Source organism: Bufo bufo, chromosome 10 (assembly GCF_905171765.1).
Source record: "Bufo bufo chromosome 10, aBufBuf1.1, whole genome shotgun sequence".
NCBI classification, from domain to species: Eukaryota; Metazoa; Chordata; class Amphibia; order Anura; family Bufonidae; genus Bufo; species Bufo bufo.
This window is the reverse complement of record NC_053398.1, coordinates 120,583,093-120,604,142: the sequence shown is the minus strand read 5'-3', so window position 1 is coordinate 120,604,142 and position 21,050 is coordinate 120,583,093. Positions and strand designations below refer to the sequence as shown.

Genomic DNA, 21,050 nt, shown 5'->3' with positions numbered 1-21,050 from the left:
AGACCCCCACTCCTCATAAGATCACACATCAGACCCCCAATCCTCATAAGATCTCACATCAGACCCCCAATCCTCATACGATCTCAGATCAGACCCCAATCCTCATCAGATCAGACCCCCAATCCTCATCAGGGGCCCCTTAAAGCCTATAAATAATCAGACTCACTGGATAGGAATATCTGATCTTTCATTATCCACTGCAATTATTGCACGGATTCATATTCAGCATTCCCAATCACTGGTCTAATCATCATCGGTGATAAGCCAACAAACAAGCACACGAAAGCGCTCATTTGTTGGCTGATTACATCTTTTACAAGGGCCTGAAACTAATGGAACATATCCACGGGAGCCCCGTGAAATGAATGGAGCAGTTGGGCGAAGATGTGCTTGGCTCTATTCATTTCTATAGAAGTTCCGGAGATAGCCCAGCCCTGTACTCAGCTATCTCCAGAACTCCCACAGAAATGAATGGAGTAACGGTGCGCATTTCAAACCAGTCGCTCCATTCATTTCAGAGGAGCTACACAAGGTATGGGGCCCCTGTTCTGCTCAGTGGGGGTCCCATTGGTAGGATCTCCACCAATTTTATAGTTATCCAATATCCTGTGGATAAGGAACAACTTGAATATGCCTAATGCAGATTGTGTTGATTCAGGCTGAAATTGGCCCATGTAAATGGACTCCGACTGGCCCACCAAGGTATGGTATCCCATGGTGGGCCTAGGTTCTGACACAGTGATTTCCAACCTACAATAAATACTATGAAGGAACCCCTGAAAAAATGGTTCCACTCATAGGAAATCCCTGTTCACATTGAGATTCAAACGGATCAGTAATGATCAATTAAGAGTTGTCAGCAGAGAATAATGTTTGTCTTAATGTTTCAAGAGAAATACAAAGCTTATTACGGTGACTATACATGGAACACCAAGAGGTCTATAGACATGCCAATAAGCCAGGGTTCTCCAGAGATTTACAGCACAGATATTTCCTAGATTAATATTTTCTTATATATTTACACTTGATGTACCTGCACGTATATATAATATCTATGGACTGATACATCATGTTCTGAAACCTCAGCAGTCATCAATAAGTCATCTAGTGTAAAATGTTAACCCCTTAGTGACCACGCACATTTTTTTAAAATCGCATTCCAAGAGCTATAAAAACGTTTTTGTTTTCTCATCAATGTACTTGTATGAGGTCTTACGTTTTGCAGGACAAGTTAAGGTTTTTAATGCACCATTTTGTAATGACTGATTAAAGCCAGCTGTTTAGCTAAAATCCCCTTTGTTTACGGCAGTAAAAAGATGCATTAGTGGTCACTAAGGGGTTAAATAGAGGACAGCATGTTGGTGGTAGGAGGGGGGGGTGAAGCTGCAGCTTCTCACTCATTGTTTTTGTGGAACACCATAAACAAGAGAGCAGAAAGAAGTAGTATCTGAATGGCTCAATGCACACAGCAGAGTTCTTTAATTATAACAAGAAGAGCCGATAGATAGATAGAGAGAGAGAGAGAGAGAGAGAGAGAGAGAGAGAGAGTGTGAGAGTATGCACCTAGGAATCCATTAAGTTTAAGAAAAAGACCCCAAGTATACAGGTTTGCTGCAACATTCTGGTTAAACTACTTCCAATATACATTCACGTCTTTAATTCTCAGGTTTTATTTTTGATAACCATAAGCATGTTGTAAACAAGTTCGCCAGTCCCTTAATGAAGTTATCTGCTCAGTGTACCACAAGCACTGCACATTTTTGCCCATTTACCTGATTTCCCTGTCAGCGCTTTCCTTCCCCTGTTCTCGGCATCACTGCATCCTGGCAGGATGTGTACAAGCAGAACTTCCTGCTTTCTTCAGATTTCTGCTTGATTTGCTAACAAAACCCAGTATGCATTGCTCTGTAATGTTTTACAGAGCTTGCGCTGCCTAGCAAACACAAAGAAGGAAGGTGTACGGACACTATTACCCCAGAGGGAACAGTGTGAGCAGAGCAACCCCTGAGAAACATCACAGAGCAAAACCAGCAAGAAGCTGATGAAAACAGGATGTCAGCCATGTCAGCATCCTGCCAGGATGCACTGATGCCAAGAACAGGAGAAGGAAAGTCCTAACTTTGAGGCGAAAAATATGCAGGGTTAGGGTGCTCTGAGCAGATAAAAACTAATTATGAGAACCAGATAACCCATTTACCATCATGAAGTTATATATTATGAAGTTAGTGAGACCTAGTTGGTCCAATTCCTTTTACTACTGTGTGGAACCCAATCAGGGCTCTCCTCTCTAAAGTATAGATTAGGATAGGGTATGGTCCCATAGATCAGGGAAATTAACATCAGGGCCCTTAGTCTTGGGGAGCAAAACCTGGGACTAAAATGTGGTGTTTATTTTGATGTTTATTATGTGGAACAACTTTTCTATATACATAATTAACCTCTCTTTTTCACATAAACTAATGATTTTTATGTCCTGATGATTTCAGATCCTTTTTAGACCAGGTGAATATTGCGAAAGCAAATACATTCAATGTTCCAGCTATAAAAAAAAAACGTTCAGCATTTCTCAAGAAAGAACATTTGATGACGCCATTGGTGGAGCTCAGCACTCATCTGACGTAGGTTCCCTTCTCATGTGCAGATTATACAGTTTTTTTATTCCAATCGGTCTTTGATCTCATTAAGATAAAGTATTGAAAGGAAAAAAACGAAAGCGCACTGTTTGAACAAGAGGTCTTTAGGATGTCATTAATTTAATGGCTGTTTACCAAGGTTGATGTAGCACATGACCTGTCTCACTTGCACAGGAGATGGGTATGGTCTTTACACACAACCACAGGAGGAGAAATATCTGCATCTCATCGTAATCATGGTGTAGCTTCTATGAAGCAGCTTTGGGGCAGGGCACATAGAAGTCTCGGCTGTATCCTTTCAGTGCGTGTCTGTACCGATAGTGACCACAGAAAAGAATATTATGTTTTATGATCAACTAACCAGTTACGAGGATGGAAACTTTTGGTGTGGCTATCCAGTTCTCACATGGAGCCATATAATGTCCAATGTGAATAATGTTTACCCTTCGGATGGTTATTGCATGTATTGATAATCCACCGAAAACTAAAATTATTATTTTTTATCCTTTTGGCGTTGCTGCCATAAAGGGGGGTTAACTGATGCCCCCATCGACTTTAATAGGATCAACACTGTAGTAACCAGCTCGGTCCACTACAAGGTTGACTGTGCCAAGTTCTGGTGCCTACTTTCGGCGGTGGAGCTACATCTGAACATGTGATCAGCAGGGATGTAGGGTGTTGGACCTCCACAGATCAGCTAGTGTTGGCCTATCCTGAGGATAGGCCATCACTTAGTACAGGCTGGACAACCCCTTTAAATGGAAGTGCCGCTTTAATCTGAACATAGTGGGACAGATTTCCTTTCACACGAGCGAGTTTTCCGCGCGGGTGCAATGCGTGGCGTGAACGCATAGCACTCGCACCGAATCCTGACCCATTCATTTAAATGTGTCTGTGTACATGAGCATTTTTTTTCACGCACAAGTTCAGCATTGCGTGAAAATCGCAGCATGTTCTATATTCTGCGTTTTTCACGCAGCCCTGGCCCCATATAAGGCCTCTTTCACACAGGCGAGATTTCCGCGCGGGTGCAATGCGTGAGGTGAACGTATTGCACCCGCACTGAATCCCGACCCATTCATTTCAATGGGGCTGTTCAGATGAGCGGTGATTTTCACGCATCACTTATGCGTGAAAATCGCAGCATGCTCTATATTCTGCGTTTTTCACGCAACGCAGGCCCCATAGAAGTGAATGGGGTTGCGTGAAAATCGCAAGCATCTGCAAGCAAGTGCGAATGCGGTGCGATTTTCACGCACGGTTGCTAGGAGACGATCGGGATGGAGACCAGATTATTATTATTTCCCCTTATAACATGGTTATAAGGGAAAATAATAGCATTCTGAATACAGAATGCATAGTACAATAGCGCTGGAGGGGTTAAAAAAATATATAAATTTAACTCACCTTAGTACACTTGATCGCGATGCCTGGCTTCTCCTTCTGTCTCCTTTACTGAACAGGACCTGTGGTGAGCATTCATTACAGGTCAAGGACCTTTGATGACGTCACTCTGGTCATCACATGATCCATCACATGATCTTTTACCATGGTGATGGATCATGTGATGACCGGAGTGACGTCACCAAGGGTCCTTTACCTGTAATTAATGCTCACCACAGGTCCTGTTCAGCAAAGGAGACAGAAGGAGATGCCGGGCCGCGATCAAGTGGACTAAGGGGAGTTAAATTTTTATTTTTATTTTTTTAACCCCTCCAGCGCTATTTTACTATGCATTCTGTATTCAGAATGCTATTATTTTCCCTTATAACCATGTTATAAGGGGAAATAATACAATCTACAGAACACAGATCCCAAGGCCGAACTTCTGTGAAGAAGTTCGGGTTTGGGTACCAAACATGCACGATTTTTCTCACGCGAGTGCAAAACGCATTACAATGTTTTGCACTCGCGCGGAAAAATCGTGGGTATTCCCGCAACGCACCTGCACATTTTCCCGCAACACCGGTGTGAACCCAGCCTAAGTGAATGGGGCTTCAGTGAAAAACGCATTGCATTCACAAGCAAGTGCGGATGCAATGCGTTTTTCACTGATGGTTGCGAAGAGATGCTGCTTGTAAACCTTCAGCTTTTTATCACACGCGTGAAAAACGCATCAAAACACATTGCACCCGCGCAAAAAAAACTGAACGCAATCGCAGACAAAACTCACTGAACTTGCTTGCAAAATGGGTCGAGTTTCACTGAATGCACACTGAACGCATCCGGAGAAAATTCGTCACGCTCGTGTGAAAGAGGCCTTACTAATAGTACCGTGCTTTTTCACTAAGAATATGAATCAGTCTTAATACAAGTTTACCATTTCAGCATATGAACCTTTGTAAATTTGGAGTATTGAAATTCCTGAGCCAGATTTACACTAGAATTCCTGTCACTGCACCAAAAATTTGTCTGTGCGCCAAAAAAACTGTCTAGTCTAAGTCTTCACATCTATAAGTTGATGGAGTTTTACTCCAAAAATGCGCTAACATTTTGGAGCACAGAGGCCTAAAAAAGGTATGTAAAACAGTTCGCAATTGTGATGCAAAGCCTGCACACCAGTTGTGAACACATATTGCTCCCAAAAAAATTGCACGCTTTTTCAATAGTAAATCTACCCCATTATGTTATTCATGTTTTGTTAAAGGGGTTGTCCCATGAAACATATTCTACAGGTTTTTTAAACCAGCACCTGGATCTGAATACTTTTGTAATTGTATGTAATTAAAAATGTTGTATAGCCACTGAGTTATTCAATAAAATGTATCTGCATAGTATCACTTATTTTCTTTGACCGGCTGATTAAGATGGCCGCACATGCTCAGTTTCATCCTTCAACTGCCTTCTGAGCTGTGATAGGGAGAGCTGAGACACGCCCCCTGAGCTGTGATAGGGAGAGCTGAGACACGCCCCCTGAGCTGCAGCAGAAGAGACACTCCCCTTGAGCTGTCAGCTTGATATAAATGTAGCAGAGTAATGAATGAGGAGATCTCTGGATCCCTGTGATCCAGCTTTGTTGCAAAGAGATTGTCATGTACTGTATGATGTCTGACTTTCATTTTTTACATTATTCATGGGATAACCCCTTTATAGCATTGTTGCTTGCTTTTAACCATTCAAACCACTTTTGTACTGGTCTTATCAGTTTGAGCTGTTGTGCACCATCACATCAGTACCTATTGCCTTTACGTATACAGTAAAGAACACAATATTTTTTCTTACTTGCTTTTTATAAAAAAAATAAAAAAAACTCACTATGTTTTGTCATACTTACCTGACATTGTGATTCCCTATTTGTTAAAGGGGTTCTCCAGAAATTTAAAAAAGGAAAATACTTACGGTAAATATTACTTTATTGTAAATATATTCCCATATACCTTTCATTATTTATAATGGCTCATTGTGTTTAGGGAGCAATCATTAGGAGAAACAAAATGGCCGTCGTCCTATTAATACACACAAATCCTGTCCTAATCATACAGGAGGACAGGTTACTTCTGAGCACTGAGGTAATGAGCTGCCTCATCCTCCTCTCCTACTTGCCAGGGATTATGATCCTTAATCCCTTAGGGACCAGGCTCATTTTCACTTTAAGGACCAGGCCATTTTTTGCAAATCTGACCAGTGTCACTTTATGTGGTGATAACTTTAAAACGCTTTGACTTATCCAGGCCATTCTGAGATTTTTTTTCCGTCACATATTGTACTTCATGACAGTGGTAAAATGAATTATATATATATATTTATATTTATATTTATATATTATTTATAAAAAAAATCCCAAATTGACCAAAAATTGGGAAAAATTTGCAAATTTCCAAGTTTCAATTTCTCTACTTCTAGAATACATAGTAATACCGCTAAAAATAGTTATTACTTTACATTCCCCATAGGTCTACTTTATGTTAAGATCATTTTGGGAATGATATTTTTTTTATTCTTTGGGGACGTTACAAGGCTTAGATGTTTAGAAGCAAATCTTGAAATTTTTCAGAAATTTTCTAAAACCAACTTTTTAAGGACCAGTTAGGGTCTGAAGTCACTTTGGGAGGCTTACATAATAGAAACCACCCAAAAATGACCCCATTCTAGAAACTACACCCCTCAGGTATTCAAAACTGGTTTTACAAACTTTCTTAACCCTTCAGGTGTTCCACAAGAGTGATTGGCAAATGGAGATGAAATTTGAGAATTTCAATTTTTGGGCAAATTTTCCATTTTAATCCATTTTTTCCAGTAACAAAGCAAGGGTTAACAGCCAAACAAAACTCAATATTTTTTGCCCTGATTCTGTAGTTTGCAGAAACACCCAATATGTGGCCGTAAACTACTGTACGGGCACACGGTAGGGCGTAGAGGGAAAGGTGCGCCGTGTGGTTTTTGGGAGGCAGATTTTGCTGGACTGTTTTTTTTACACCATGTCCCATTTGAAGCCCCCCTGATGCACCCCTAGAGTAGAAACTCAATAAAAGTGACCCCATCTAAGAAACTACACACCTCAAGGTATTCAAAACTGGTTTTACAAACTTTGTTAACCCTTTAGGTGTTCCACAAGAATTAATGGAAAATAGAGACAACATTTCAAAATTTCCCTTTTTTGGCAGATTTTCCATTTTTATTTTTTTTCCAGTTACAAAGCAAGGGTTAACAGCCAAACAAAACTCAATATTTATGGCTCTGAGGCTGTAGTTTACAGAAACACCCCATACACCCCACACTACTGTACGGGCACACGGTAGGGAGTAGAGGGAAAGGTGCGCCGTGAGGTTTTTGAAAGGCAGATTTTGCTGGACTGGTTTATTTACACCATGTCCCATTTGAAGCCCCCCTGATGCACCCCTAGAGTAGAAACTCCAAAAAAGTGACCCCATTTTAGAAACTACGGGATAGGGTGGCATTTTTGTTGGTACTATTTTAGGGTACATATGATTTTTGGTTTCTCTATATTACACTTTTTGTGAGGAAAGGTAACAAGAAATAGCCGTTTTGGCACCGTTTTTATTTTTTGTTATTTACAACATTCATCTAACAGGTTAGATCATGTGGTATTTTTATAGAGCAGGTTGTCACGGACGCGAAAATACCAAATATGTGTTGTTTGTTTTAGTTTTACATAAAGCATAAAAAAAAAAAAAGATTCTTTAGTGTCTACACATTCTGAAAGCCATAGTTTTATTTATTTTTTGGGCGACTGTCTTGTGTAGGGGCTCATTTTTTTCGGGAGGAGATGACAGTTTGATTGGCACTATTTTGGGGTGCATATGACTTTTTGATCGCTTGCTATTACACTTTTTGTGATGTAAGGCGACAAAAAATAGCTTTTTTTACACAGTTTTTTTTATTATTTTTTTTAAGTCATGTGACTTTTTTTAAGTCATGTGATATTTTTATAGACCCGGTTAATACGGACACCGATATACCTAATATATATACTTTTTTTAATTTAAGATTTACACAATATCATCATTTTTGAAAAAAATAAATCATGTTTTAGTGTTTCCATATTCTGAGAGCCATAGTTTTTTCAGTTTTTGGGCGATTGTCCTATGTAGGGGCTCATTTTTTGCGGGATGAGGTGACGGTTAGATTGGTACTATTTTTGGGGGAATATGCCTTTTTGATCGCTTGGTGTTGCACTTTTAGTGATGTAAGTTGACAAAAATGTATTTTTTACACAGTTTTTATTTTTTATGGTGTCTATCAGATGGGGTGGATCATGTGATATATTTATAGAGCCATTCGTTATGGACGCGGCGATACCCAATATGTGCGGGTTTTTTTTTATTAGAAAATCAGGGGAATGGGGCGTGTTTGTTTTTTTTTTACTTGAAACTTTCTTTTTTTTATTCAAAACACTTAGTTTTTTTTACTTTTTTTTTTTTTTTACTTTATTTCTGTCCCACTCTTTTGGGGGTCTGATCCCCTCTGCAATGCATTACAATACATCTGTATTGTAATGCATTGCCTGTTAGTGGATGACACTGATTCATACACTAACAGGTTACCTAGGAGACCCAGCCTGAGGCTGGATCTCCTCGGCTCCCGTAGAAGGCAGTTCCCGATGCCGTGCAAGGCATTGGGCAGCCTCTGCACAGCATCGGGCTGCCTTGTGTCGCCGCCACAGCAGCGCAGGGACTCGATGCGATCACTCACCTGCCGCAAACCACTTCTATGTCGCGGTCAGTGCAGACCGTGGCATAGAAGGGGTTAATCCGCTGGCATTGCTGTGAACAGCGATGCGGGCGGATACAGCAGGGGTCCGGCTACCAAGGACTGCCAGACCCCTGCAGTGATCTGGCGTGCTCCGCTCTGGTGCCCGCCCGATCATCCCGCCATGCATGTATGGCGGAATGCATTCTGGCAATGCATCCCCCGCCGTGCATGTATGGCGTTCTGCGCTAAGGGGTTAATACAGATTATATGAACTTTAACTGAATCTCTGTTGGAATGGAGTTCATCAGGAGACATGAAGTACAGAGAGGACAGGTTTTCTGTGTACTAATAGGACAGCGGCCATTTTATTTCTCCTAAGGATTGCTCCACAGTCAAAACGAGCCATTATAACTAATGAAAGGTATTTGGGAATATATTTATAATAAAGTAATATTTAAAGTATTTTCATTTTCCTAATTCCTGGAGAACCCCTTTAAAAGGGCTTCTTCAGGTTTTTACTATTGATGACCTATCCTCAAGATAGGTCATCAATATCAGATTGACAGGGGTATAACACCCGGCACCCCCAGCGATCAGCTGGATGAGGAGATGATTTGCGCAGTGTACACGTGCCATCTTCCTTCTCTCTTCCTGTTCACGGCTGCCATCTTACATTGATAGCATATCCTAGTGAGAAAATTTAGACTAAAACCTTCAGGATCACAGGTGCATATCCATGAGGCAAACATCATTACAAAAACAAAATGGCTGCACACCATTATACACTGCTCAAAAAAATAAAGGGAACACTTAAACAACACAATGTAACTCCAAGTCAATCACACTTCTGTGAAATCAAACTGTCCACTTAGGAAGCAACACTGAGTGACAATCAATTTCACATGCTGTTGTGCAAATGGGATAGACAACAGGTGGAAATTATAGGCAATTAGCAAGACACCCCCAATAAAGGAGTGGTTCTGCAGGTGGTAACCACAGACCACTTCTCAGTTCCTATGCTTCCTGGCTGATGTTTTGGTCACTTTTGAATGCTGGCGGTGCTTTCACTCTAGTGGTAGCATGAGACAGAGTCTACAACCCACACAAGTGGCTCAGGTAGTGCAGCTTATCCAGGATGGCACATCAATGCGAGCTGTGGCAAGAAGGTTTGCTGTGTCTGTCAGCGTAGTGTCCAAAGCATGGAGGCGCTACCAGGAGACAGGCCAGTACATCAGGAGACGTGGAGGAGGCCGTAGGAGGGCAACAACCCAGCAGCAGGACCGCTACCTCTGCCTTTGTGCAAGGAGGAACAGGAGGAGCACTGCCAGAGCCCTGCAAAATGACCTCCAGCAGGCCACAAATGTGCATGTGTCTGCTCAAATGGTCAGAAACAGACTCCATGAGGGTGATATGAGGGCCCGACGTCCACAGGTGGGGGTTGTGCTTACAGCCCAACACCGTGCAGGTCGTTTGGCATTTGCCAGAGAACACAAAGATTGGCAAATTCGCCATTGGTGCCCTGTGCTCTTCACAGATGAAAGCAGGTTCACACTGAGCACGTGACAGATGTGACAGAGTCTGGAGACGCCGTGGAGAACGTTCTGCTGCCTGCAACATCCTCCAGCATGACCGGTTTGGCATTGGGTCAGTAATGGTGTGGGGTGGCATTTCTTTGGAGGGCCGCACAGCCCTCCATGTGCTCGCCAGAGGTAGCCTGACGGCCATTAGGTACCGAGATGAGATCCTCAGACCCCTTGTGAGACCATATGGTTGGCCCTAGGTTCCTCCTAATGCAAGACAATGCTAGACCTCATGTGGCTGAAGTGTGTCAGCAGTTCCTGCAAGACGAAGGCATTGATGCTATGGACTGGCCCGCCCGTTCCCCAGACCTGAATCCAATTGAGCACATCTGGGACATCATGTCTCGCTCTATCCACCAACGTCACGTTGCACCACAGACTGTCCAGGAGTTGGCAGATGCTTTAGTTTAGGTCTGGGAGGAGATCCCTCAGGAGACCGTCCGCCACCTCATCAGGAGCATGCACAGGCGTTGTAGGGAGGTCATACAGGCACGTGGAGGCCACACACACTACTGAGCCTCATTTTGACTTGTTTTAAGGACATTACATCAAAGTTGGATCAGCCTGTAGTGTGTTTTTCCACTTTAATTTTGAGGGTGACTCCAAATCAAGACCTCCATGGGTTAAAAAATTTGATTTCCATTTTTTTATTTTTGTGTGATTTTGTTGTCAGCACATTCAACTATGTAAAGAACAAAGTATTTCAGAAAAATATTTAATTAATTCAGATCTAGGATGTGTTATTTTTGTGTTCCCTTTATTTTTTTGAGCAGTGTATATACAAACAATAGAGCTAGGAAATGGGGGTCATTCTAGATAAAAGTGGTACAATACCGACTATAAATGAGTATACATGAATAATGGAAGCTCTTAGTGCACATACGTGTCGGGCCCATCTACCAGCCGTCAAGGTGGCTTCCGCAGATGGGTCCCAATCACTAAAGGATCTGCCTCACTTTGGACTTACTTAAGCCTATAATATTCAGGGCAGTGTAGGAACCAGCTACAAACATATTCTGCTCAGAAGTCCCAGGTAGATGGGCGTGTCTCTACGTTACATAGACAGAAGATTATGGCTATGAATTCGGTCTCCTGCAGACATCCATCCCTGAATGTGTTATTACCGTCTATATCCCTTTGTGTTACTGCAACAAACAACTGCGACACCCCAAAATAAAGGGGACATACTACGGCATACTTTTTCACCTTGGCGTGTCTTACATTTAACTCCACTGCTATTATTAGCGGGCGCAATGGGTTTATACTGCGCAATTTACGGTTTGTTATGAGAGCTGTGATGCACTGCTATTCCCCTTCATTTTTCTAATAAATCTTTAGTGGATGTATAGACAAAAAAGGAGACTACACAGGAATAATATTCAAACAACGATATAGCGATGGTCACTGGATCTCCTCACCAGTGACTTTTACAGCCCAGTCTTCCCACAACCAGAATGTGTGGTACATCCATCCGCTTATGCTTCACCATAAAAGGGACGACATGAGAAATACTGCACTAGGAAAATAGATTCTGATATATTAGATTATGTTTTATACTACATTGGTTTATTTTAGACTTTGTTATACATTTACATCTTATCGGAGAAGCTCGTGAAGACATGGACTGCATCCAGCAAAAAAAAAGTGTAAAAGGGTGCAGTGATCGGTATGCATTGCGGGCTCGGCAATAACACGACACAGGCTTCCAAGAGTTAAAAAGTCTGAATATAGTTTATTATACGTCCAAAATAATAGAAGGGCAATCAAAGTTATGCAGTCACGTTGGGCAAAGTCACAGAAACATAAATATAAAGGAAAACACCTGCCCGTTCTGGAGCTAACTAAGCATAGGCTTTGCTCACCTAGACACTACCGCCAAACAGTGTATCACGGTGTGGTTCACCGTGACGCGTGTTGCCGTGTAGGCTGGCTGCAGGTTTGTTTGTAGGCTGGTTGCTAGTAGGGGCTGCGTGCTGGCTGCGGTGTCTAGTGTGTACTCTGCCCGTGTACGTGTGTACTCCTTTGTCTGTATCTGCATTTCTGTTCCTGTATTCTGGTTCCGTGTTCCTGGTTGCCATGGGCAATGCTCCGTACTGCAGGGTTCTGAGGTTTCTAGTTCTCCCTGACCTGGAAGGGTTAATCTCCCCGTGTTGTTTCCAGGGGTGTGTCCTCCCAGGTGCCCTCATTAGGCAACCTTATCTTCCTGTGAGCGGGTTGCTGGGGGTCATTGTTTGTGCTTTTGTCTGTATGCCGTCCATGTGTTGCTTGTTGGGTGTTGTCCCATTGCTGCTGATCCTAGGGGTCATTCTGTGCGCACTTTGGTGTGGTTTTACCCGATTCTGCATTTATGTCGTTTGTCATGTTTTCTGTTACCTGTTCAGTATGTGCAAGTCTAGCAGTGCTTAAAGGGGTATTATCATCTTAATGATCACTGTTAAAATCTGTTAATGATTTAACAGTGATCATTTTTCTAAATATATTTAATTAACAAATTCCCACCCCTTAGAAGAAAATAAACCTATACTAACCTGACTGTTGTCTTCCGTCTCCCCTGGTTACGGCCGCCGCTCTTCTCAGGAATCGCGGTGGCCCCACGTGCGCAGACGACTTCTTATCTTCTCTCAGCCGGCCGCGCGCTGTACTGAACGCGCACGCCGAGACCGCGCATGCGCTATGGTGATTTCTTCCTGGCCAGTATAGTATACTTGCCAGGAAGAAGTCACCAGGGCGCATGCGCGGTCTCGGCGTGCACGTTCAGTACAGCGCGCGCGCGGCCCGGCCGGGAGATGACATCAATCAAGATGGAGCCCACCCCCTACCGAGTGCCGAAACCAGGAAGTGGACAGCGCGCCGGGAGCAGGTAAGTATTAAACGGCGTCATGAGAATACCCCTTTAACTGCATCTGATTCTGTTCTGTGTCCTATCTGGCAGTTGTTTCTGCTTCTGATGTTTTGTTCATGTCAGTCTGGCAGTTCCTCCGGAAGGGGGTTCCTGGTTTTCCCGGAGGGAGAATTCCCAAGTTTGTGTATGCCCATTCGCCTTCTGTGTTCAGCTCTGCCTGGGGCTGCTCCCTTTGCTTGCGACGCAGGAAACTGCTTCCATCTCTGCTCTACCTGTTGCTGGTATGTCTCTGCCTGTACCATTTGTACCTTCGTAGGTATCTCCTGGTCTGTCTAGACCAGCTGCCAACGACTCAGTTTACGCTCTGAAGTAGCCCCTGGCAACTACCTTGGCCCAAGCCTATCCTCACCATCTGAAGTTCTAGTGAATACCAGGTGTTGCTTAGTCATGCCCCTCTAGAGTATTGCCAGTCAGTGGCGCAGTGGGTTCTCACCTGTTGTTCCTTGTGTGTACTTGGAGTGACACTGTTCCAGTCATGAGCTTGTTCTCTTTAATAAAGTTCCATTGTTCCACTATCTGTTCCGATGTTCCTGCTCGCCTGACGTCTCGGAGGTCCTTCGCGGGATCCCAGGCACGTGACACACAGGAAGATCAGGCTTGACACAGCCAGTAGGTCATGCAGTTTCCAGGCTCTGACCCTAAATGAGCTTTCCAGCCCTATATTTATTCCCCCAGTATTGATCCTAGTAGCTACACCTGGGTTTACATTGGGTTAGGGGAAAATGTTGTACTGGAATGGGGAGGGAAAGGCAGGTCCCACTAACAACTTACCCACCATTCCATAAAAATCTGGATGAGATATACACCTCCTCTTGTACTTTACCAGTCACCAAGGGGGTTTGCCAAGTTTTAAAGGGGTTGTTCACTTTTATGATTTATTTTTATTTTTTTTATTTTTTACAGATCCCTTAGTGGCCAGACCCACTTGCCTTGATGTGGTGAGTGGGCTTATGCCTTTTGATCAAAATGTACTCTAATGCATCTTGTACAGCATGCATTATAGGGGGTTGTACACTTAATATAGCACTGAGAAGCGAGTTTATTTAGATCTAAGCATAGCATTGCGGATGTGCGATCCAGTTCTGTTATTCTCCCCTTGATATAATCATACCTTCCCAATTACCGCCACTAGATTACGGCTCCATCATTGCCCCACCGGATCTTCCCACTTCAACTTCCGGTTTAAACTTACTATGTCACCCATGTGGCACATGTCTCAATAACATTTTAAAGTCACTGATCATCATCATTTTTATTTTTTATATTTATAGCAATGAACAGTGTGAGGTGTGCCAGTATGCCCCACTGTGCAGTACATAACAAATAAGGATCCATACCCTGGTGATGAATTTCCTCTTCCAACATATTTGTACAGCAATTTATTCCACTTTGCCCATTTTACCCAACTTCTACTTTGGAAAAGGTGGAATAAGTGCTTCATAATTTTTTCTATAGCTATATTGGAGGCCCATGTCTTCCCCAGTCAATGGCTGGGAACTGCTTTAGGTTCCTAGATTGCTTGTCCTTAGTGAAGGTGCTTTGTTCTATTTGTCTGCTCATATACCCACCTCAGCCTGTTTACTGACACTGACCCAATCTAGCCTGTTAACCATATTGTCTTATTGCTGCATACCCTGACCTCGGATTAGTTTCACAGGTTCGCAAGAACGCTGCCTGCCCTGCCCCACTGATTAGTTTAATGGATTTGCAAAAATGGCCACCTGCCCTGACCTCTGCCTGTTTCCTGACTACAAGTATTGCCTGACCTCTCAAAGCCTTGGCACTGATGTCTCTGACACCAACAGGTCAGCTGCCAACCATGCCGGGACTATACCAGTAGCATCCTGGTGGCTCCCCTGTAGGGAAGTCCAGATATCTGTAAAGAATTTAAAGTGTGAATACCAGGGGACTGACAGGATAACGCCCTTAGGTCTAACCCCAAACCAGTTGGTTGGCACAGTGGTTCCACACCCACAACATCTATTGCTTTATACATTTTTCAAAAAGAAAAAAAAAAAAAGCAATATATTCATAGTAGCCAACTGGCATTAATGTATTGAGAAAACTCCCCTATACAGCCATCACTACAGGGAGCTTCATATGAATTGATACAGTTACCATTAAGCTCGATGGAATCTGTAAAATGTATTTTCTTTTAGCTCCCCCTAGTGGTGGCAGAAGAAAGAAATGCTTTGCATCTATGTCATAAAGCAGTAGAAATTCTTCTCTGGGATACTTTTCACTACGGGCCCTATAGCAGTGGAGTGATCAGCCTCCATGGTGAACAGGCCACTACCCTGAACCTATTCTTCAATGCAGGCATCTATTCATTTAGTCTGCAGTTGGACGTGGCCACCCCATTTAGTGTAACAGGGGTCAGGAAACGCCCACCTATCAAGTACTTATGGTATATCTGTGCTTACACCATGCATGAGCAAACCTTTTTAAAAAAATCCCTTCTTCTAATATCTAGATTTACCATGAAGGAAATAATGGACAATGATGATTCCTGCAGAAACCTAATCGGATTACCCTATTAATATGGGAAGGGGGGCATGGAAAGTGCATTGCAGTCATTTGGGCTCATTATGGAAAGGTTTCTTGCAATAAGTCTAATTTCTGGAGAACAGGATGTTCTGTACTCTGTGGGGCGAGGGCGAACTTCTATCCAGTCTATTGTGTTGTGCATAGGAAAATGCAAATTTCTGTTTTATTGCAGGCGTGAACGGTAGATTTCCTTCAGGTTGATGAAGCCATCAAGGAAATAACAAGTTAATGGCTGGATTTATAGTTCGTAAGATCACTGCTTATACGTGTACTAGTTGCCTCAACAGCAACACTAAACAAACTATAATAGAATATAATCTATACTAAAAATCTAGTGCAATATAAAAATTGATATAATAGAATTACAAGGCTGGACTAATCCCAGGATCCAAGTAACCAAAATACCTGAACATTTTATTCTAGTGTCTTCTGACTTGAGTTTTTTTTTTATTGAGATCTATAGTGCTTATCACATGGGCTTACAGAGCCTGTCCTACTACTATGTATTACCTGCCTCTGATCTGTTCTTTCCAACGCTGCATTGGCTCCATATGCATTACACGATTCCACAACATATTCAGAGTTGACACCTAAGAGTGAACTGGACTCTCCGCAAGATCCGTCAGCAACTATAATGATCTTGGGCCACACTCCTTGCGACATTTTTCTTATATATTCTTCTGTAAACTAAAAAAACAAAAAAACAAAAAAAAAACACACATGGAAAGTTAGTGTTAATAATATGTTTACGCGCGGTTATGGCTCTACAAACACTACATTTTGTTGGATTTTATCCCCTTTAGGACCTCACGAATTTTAGTTTTTTTCTTTTTTGTTTTTCTCCCTGCCTTCCCGGAGCCATAACTTTTTTATTTTTCCATTCATTTAGCCTATGGGGGCTTGTTTTTTGTGGGACAAGTTGCACTTTCTAATGTCCCTATTTAATATGGCATACAATGTAGTGGGAAGCTGAAGAAAAAATCCAAATGTGGTAAAATTGAAAAAAAAAAGCAATTCTGCAATGGTTTTATGGGTTTTGTTTTTACGGCATTCTTTGAGTGGTAAAACTGACCTGTTAACTTCATTCTCCGGGTCAGTATGATTACAGTGATACAGCATTTGCATATAAGTTTCTCTTGTGTTTTAATACTGAAAAAGTACGTCTACGGAGCTTAGAGGGCTAATTTTTTTGCGGGGTGATCTGAAGTTTTTATTGATACCATTTTTGAGTGTGTATGACTTTTTCATCACTTTTTATTAAAAATTTTTTTTAGGTGAATAGATTTAAAAAAAAATGTCAAATTGGACCATTTATTTTCCGTTACAACATTCACCGTATGGGATAAATACATATATATTTTACTAGCGCATTGTGGGACACAGCAATGACAAATTATTTTTATTATTGTTTATTCTTAAACTGGTAAAGGGGTGTGATTTGATTTTTTTAATTAATATTTTTAAAAGCCTTTTTTAACCTTTTTTTATTAAGTCCTCTTAGGGGACTTGAACATGCGATTTTCAGACTTACTATTGCAGCCTATGGGACATTTAATACATTCCTATGGAGACCTTCCACAGGCAGTGCTCAACAGGAACTTTTGTTGTGATAGCCTCACATCCTTCGGAGGGACCAAGGCTACCACCAGAAACAAACGACTCAAACGATCGCCGCGCAGGGGGAGCACCGCTCCAGGGGAAAGCCTCTCCGGGAAGGGTGGGGGGGGGGCATGGTTGTACAGAGAAAGTGTGTAGTGCAGAAAACTGCAAGACATATTGAACCCCTGTGGCTGAATCAGAGAGTGAAAGCACAGATACTGCAAGATAGATGCAGAGAGGAAACATCTAGGCCTGTTTACCACCTTTGCAGTTTGTAGAACTGTGAGAATTGTGGAAACTGCAACCTGTGTAAGATCTGCAGGTCCATGCATCATCTGAACTGTGACAACTACTGTGGGTGCATGTATTTGCATTTTGCTGTCACCTTCAGTTGCATGCACCAACACCTGGAATGCTATACTACCATATTGACTCTCACTACCATTACTCGCCAACACACATTTGAACGAATTGACTTTGGATCTATAATTTGAAGGTCGATTCGCTCAGGCCTAGTAATCATGCCCAGCAGCCACCAAAACTCATTTGAGTTATTTAAAAAGTAAAAATTTAAATTTGAAATACGATGGACAGGGAGTGTAGGAATGGTCCTTAAGTGGGAAAATTTGAGGCAAAGAGCTTAGACGGGGTTTAAAAAAAAAAAAAAAAAATGCAATCTCTCACAGAGGTGGGACCCACACCTATCTGACATCATAGGGTCAGATAGATGTGGTGAGGTTTGTCAGCATCATATCTACATGAAGAATCGCATATTGTGCAATTGTGATATATGCAAGTCACATATTCAACAACTGAAAACCCATACATTCTTAAATCCAGATATTCCCATTTACAAAAATATGTTCTTTTTCTGATATAAAAGTTCTTTACTAGATGTTGTAGGCCACACAGACAATAAGTTCTGGCCTTTATCAGACAAGAAACACAAGAGTTTTCTTGCTGGATTTCACAGAGGAGAAGGAGAACCTGTCCTCACATGGGATGAATGTTCTTAGTTTTCCAAAAAGCCGAGTAACAGGCTCAAGGTCCAAACTGTGTTGTCATGCAAATATTTCTTCTTTATGCCTTCCATTGGGTGTAGATTTATTGAATTAGGGTCAGAATGTCAAGATTTGTTAAGGCCTACTGGTTTCAGTGAATTGGGATTGCGCTGCTTTATGTAAGACGTGTCATGTCTTCCATCCTAAGTACAACTTACATTTTAGTTGTGTGAAGCTTACCTTACTATCCAAACTGTGGACGTTGGTGGATTTTCAAAAAGGACACCATTTATTAAAGCTTTTAGAGTTTTTATTCTTCTCTTTCATTTCTTCTCCTTCTCCCATCCCCTCTCTTAATGGGGAAGATTAGGGTTTTGGAGGCAAATTTTACAGGCTGGCATCATGTGACCCGTAAATAGTTGTTCTTGGGGACCTTCCTTTTTTTATATATTATTATTTATAATTTTTTTCCAACCATGTGTTGTGAACGTCAATCATAAGTCATTTTTATTTGTTTCCCTAGTATTTTTGCTTCTTGTATTTTGATTAAGACAAAATAAAGGAAATGTAAAACGTAAAAAAAGAAACAAACTGCTTTTAGTGGCATAGAAAAGTCACAAATTACGGTGCACGCCATATTTGCACCATCATTTCTGACTTTTTTGGCTCTTCACCACTTTTCTCAAGTGGTGTGTAAAGGGGGTAGGATTTACCGTGAGTGTTTGGGGCCTGTCATGGGTCCCCAGATTACCTTACACCAGAAGCGTAAGCTATAGCCTAAGTGTCCACCAGCCCCTGGCTTGCGTAGACTTGAGTTTGTCCCACAGCGTGCCAGAGATGTGCCTAATTTATATTAATAAATTGTATTTAAATAAATTTGCCACATCTTATTCCAGGGCACAGGGGGATCAAGACCAGCGTATAGAAACGTCACTCTTGATAAATGTCCCCCACCATGTTCAACTACGAAAAACAAGGAACAAATGGGGGAGATTTCTCATCTCCCTGTGCATAAAAAAAGTCACAAACTGCGTGTTTGTTGGGGGCATTTCTATACCACCCCAACCTGTTACCAAAAAGAGGGCGTTGTGGGGGCATGGCAAGCGAGCCTGGCAGATTTTGCTTTATTTGTGCAGTTTGTTGAAGAAAATTTAAGGTAGAAACCTACAGTAGCGCCGCGCTGCCATAGATTTAATTTTGCCTGCAACTCATCATAAATTAGTCCAATCCTTTAACAGCGTAAAATATTTGAAAGATCGGCATAAAACGCTGTTCTTTGATAAATTTCCTCCAATGTACCTAAAGGGCTAAGATATATTGTGACAGGCTTCGCCTCTAGGACAGGATATTGGTCTAGGGCAGTGATGGCTAACCTCCGGCACTCCAGCTGTGGTAAAACTACAACTCCCAAGATGTGCACTTGCTTGGTTGTTCTCAGAACTCCACAGAAATGAATGGAGCATGCTGGGAGTCGTAGTTTCACCACAGCTGGAGTGCCAGAAGTTAGCCATCATGGGTCTAGGGTCACTTTCGGTAAACTTTAAATTTTAAAGCTCCATTGCATTATCTTGTTGTAGAAATGATCAGGAAAGCGGCATCTTCTCCTCATAACATTTATACCGCTCATATCTCCCGTGGGCAGACTCAGAGATTTGTTCTGCTGCATTTACTGCTTCTTTGCTCTCAACACTTCACTGCCTTCATATCTACACTTGGGATTATCCTACCCTTCAATTCTATCACCGTTTCAGCAGTTCTGCAAGTTAAGAAGATATTCTCAAGGACCTGCTGCGGAAGAAACAGTTGATACCGCAACTCCTTTCAGAGAACACAGCAAAAACAAACAATCATTGATAAAGATGTGGTCTAAAAAAATAGGATATCCACTGTAATATTGTAATATAGTGTAAAATACAAAACAGTATATAAAACCAAATTTGCTTGAGTTTTCTTTTGCTCAATACAAATAGTTTTAAAGGGGTTGTCCAGGATTAGAAAAACATGGCCGTTTTCTTCTAAAAGCAGCGCCACCCCTGTCCACAGGTTGTGTATGGTACTGAAGTTTGTCCCCAATGACCCTAATGGGGATGAGCTGCAATACCAGACACAACCCATGGACAGGGTTGGTAGTATTTTTTAGAAGAAAGCAGGCAATTTTTTTCTAATCATGGACAATCCCTTTAAAGAAGTATCCAATTCATGGGGGTTTTGAATTTGTTTACTGGCAGCGTTGCAAATAAATTTGGGCTCTTGCTTAGCAACAGATGCTGCAGTCAGCAGGTGATACCGGCAGTTCTCTAAGCTCCTGTTCAGACTGGGAGCATCACCTGCCATTCAGAAAATCATCAAGTGGTATGGATTACATGCCTATGGGGAGGCCTGGAAAAGAACTCTAGGAGCAGAAGTTCAGGAGACATTTGTAGTGGTAGTAATGGCAAGAGAGGGGATTACTGCCCCAGAGCAGGACACGGCAGATTTACTCTGTACAGTGAAGGATACGGCCGCATATCTGAGGAGCTTTATGTGGACCGTAATAAAATGGCACCTCTGAGAAGGTCTAGGACCTATTGCTTCTTGCCAATTGACAAGTTGTCATCTACAATCTCCCATGCAACTTCACCCAAGAAAGAGTCAA

General features: G+C 42.0%; 1 protein-coding gene across 5 annotated transcripts in view; it reads right to left on the bottom strand.

The window, feature by feature from the left end:
• The window catches only part of LOC120980927, a 94,864-nt gene that overhangs the window by 23,764 nt on the left and 50,050 nt on the right, over window positions 1–21,050 (bottom strand). For all 5 annotated transcript variants that reach the window (XM_040410310.1, XM_040410308.1, XM_040410309.1 and 2 more), the window contains one exon: window positions 16,326–16,502. In XM_040410310.1, the coding sequence (XP_040266244.1) occupies window positions 16,326–16,502 (177 nt within the window). The remainder of the gene's footprint in view (window positions 1–16,325; window positions 16,503–21,050) is intronic.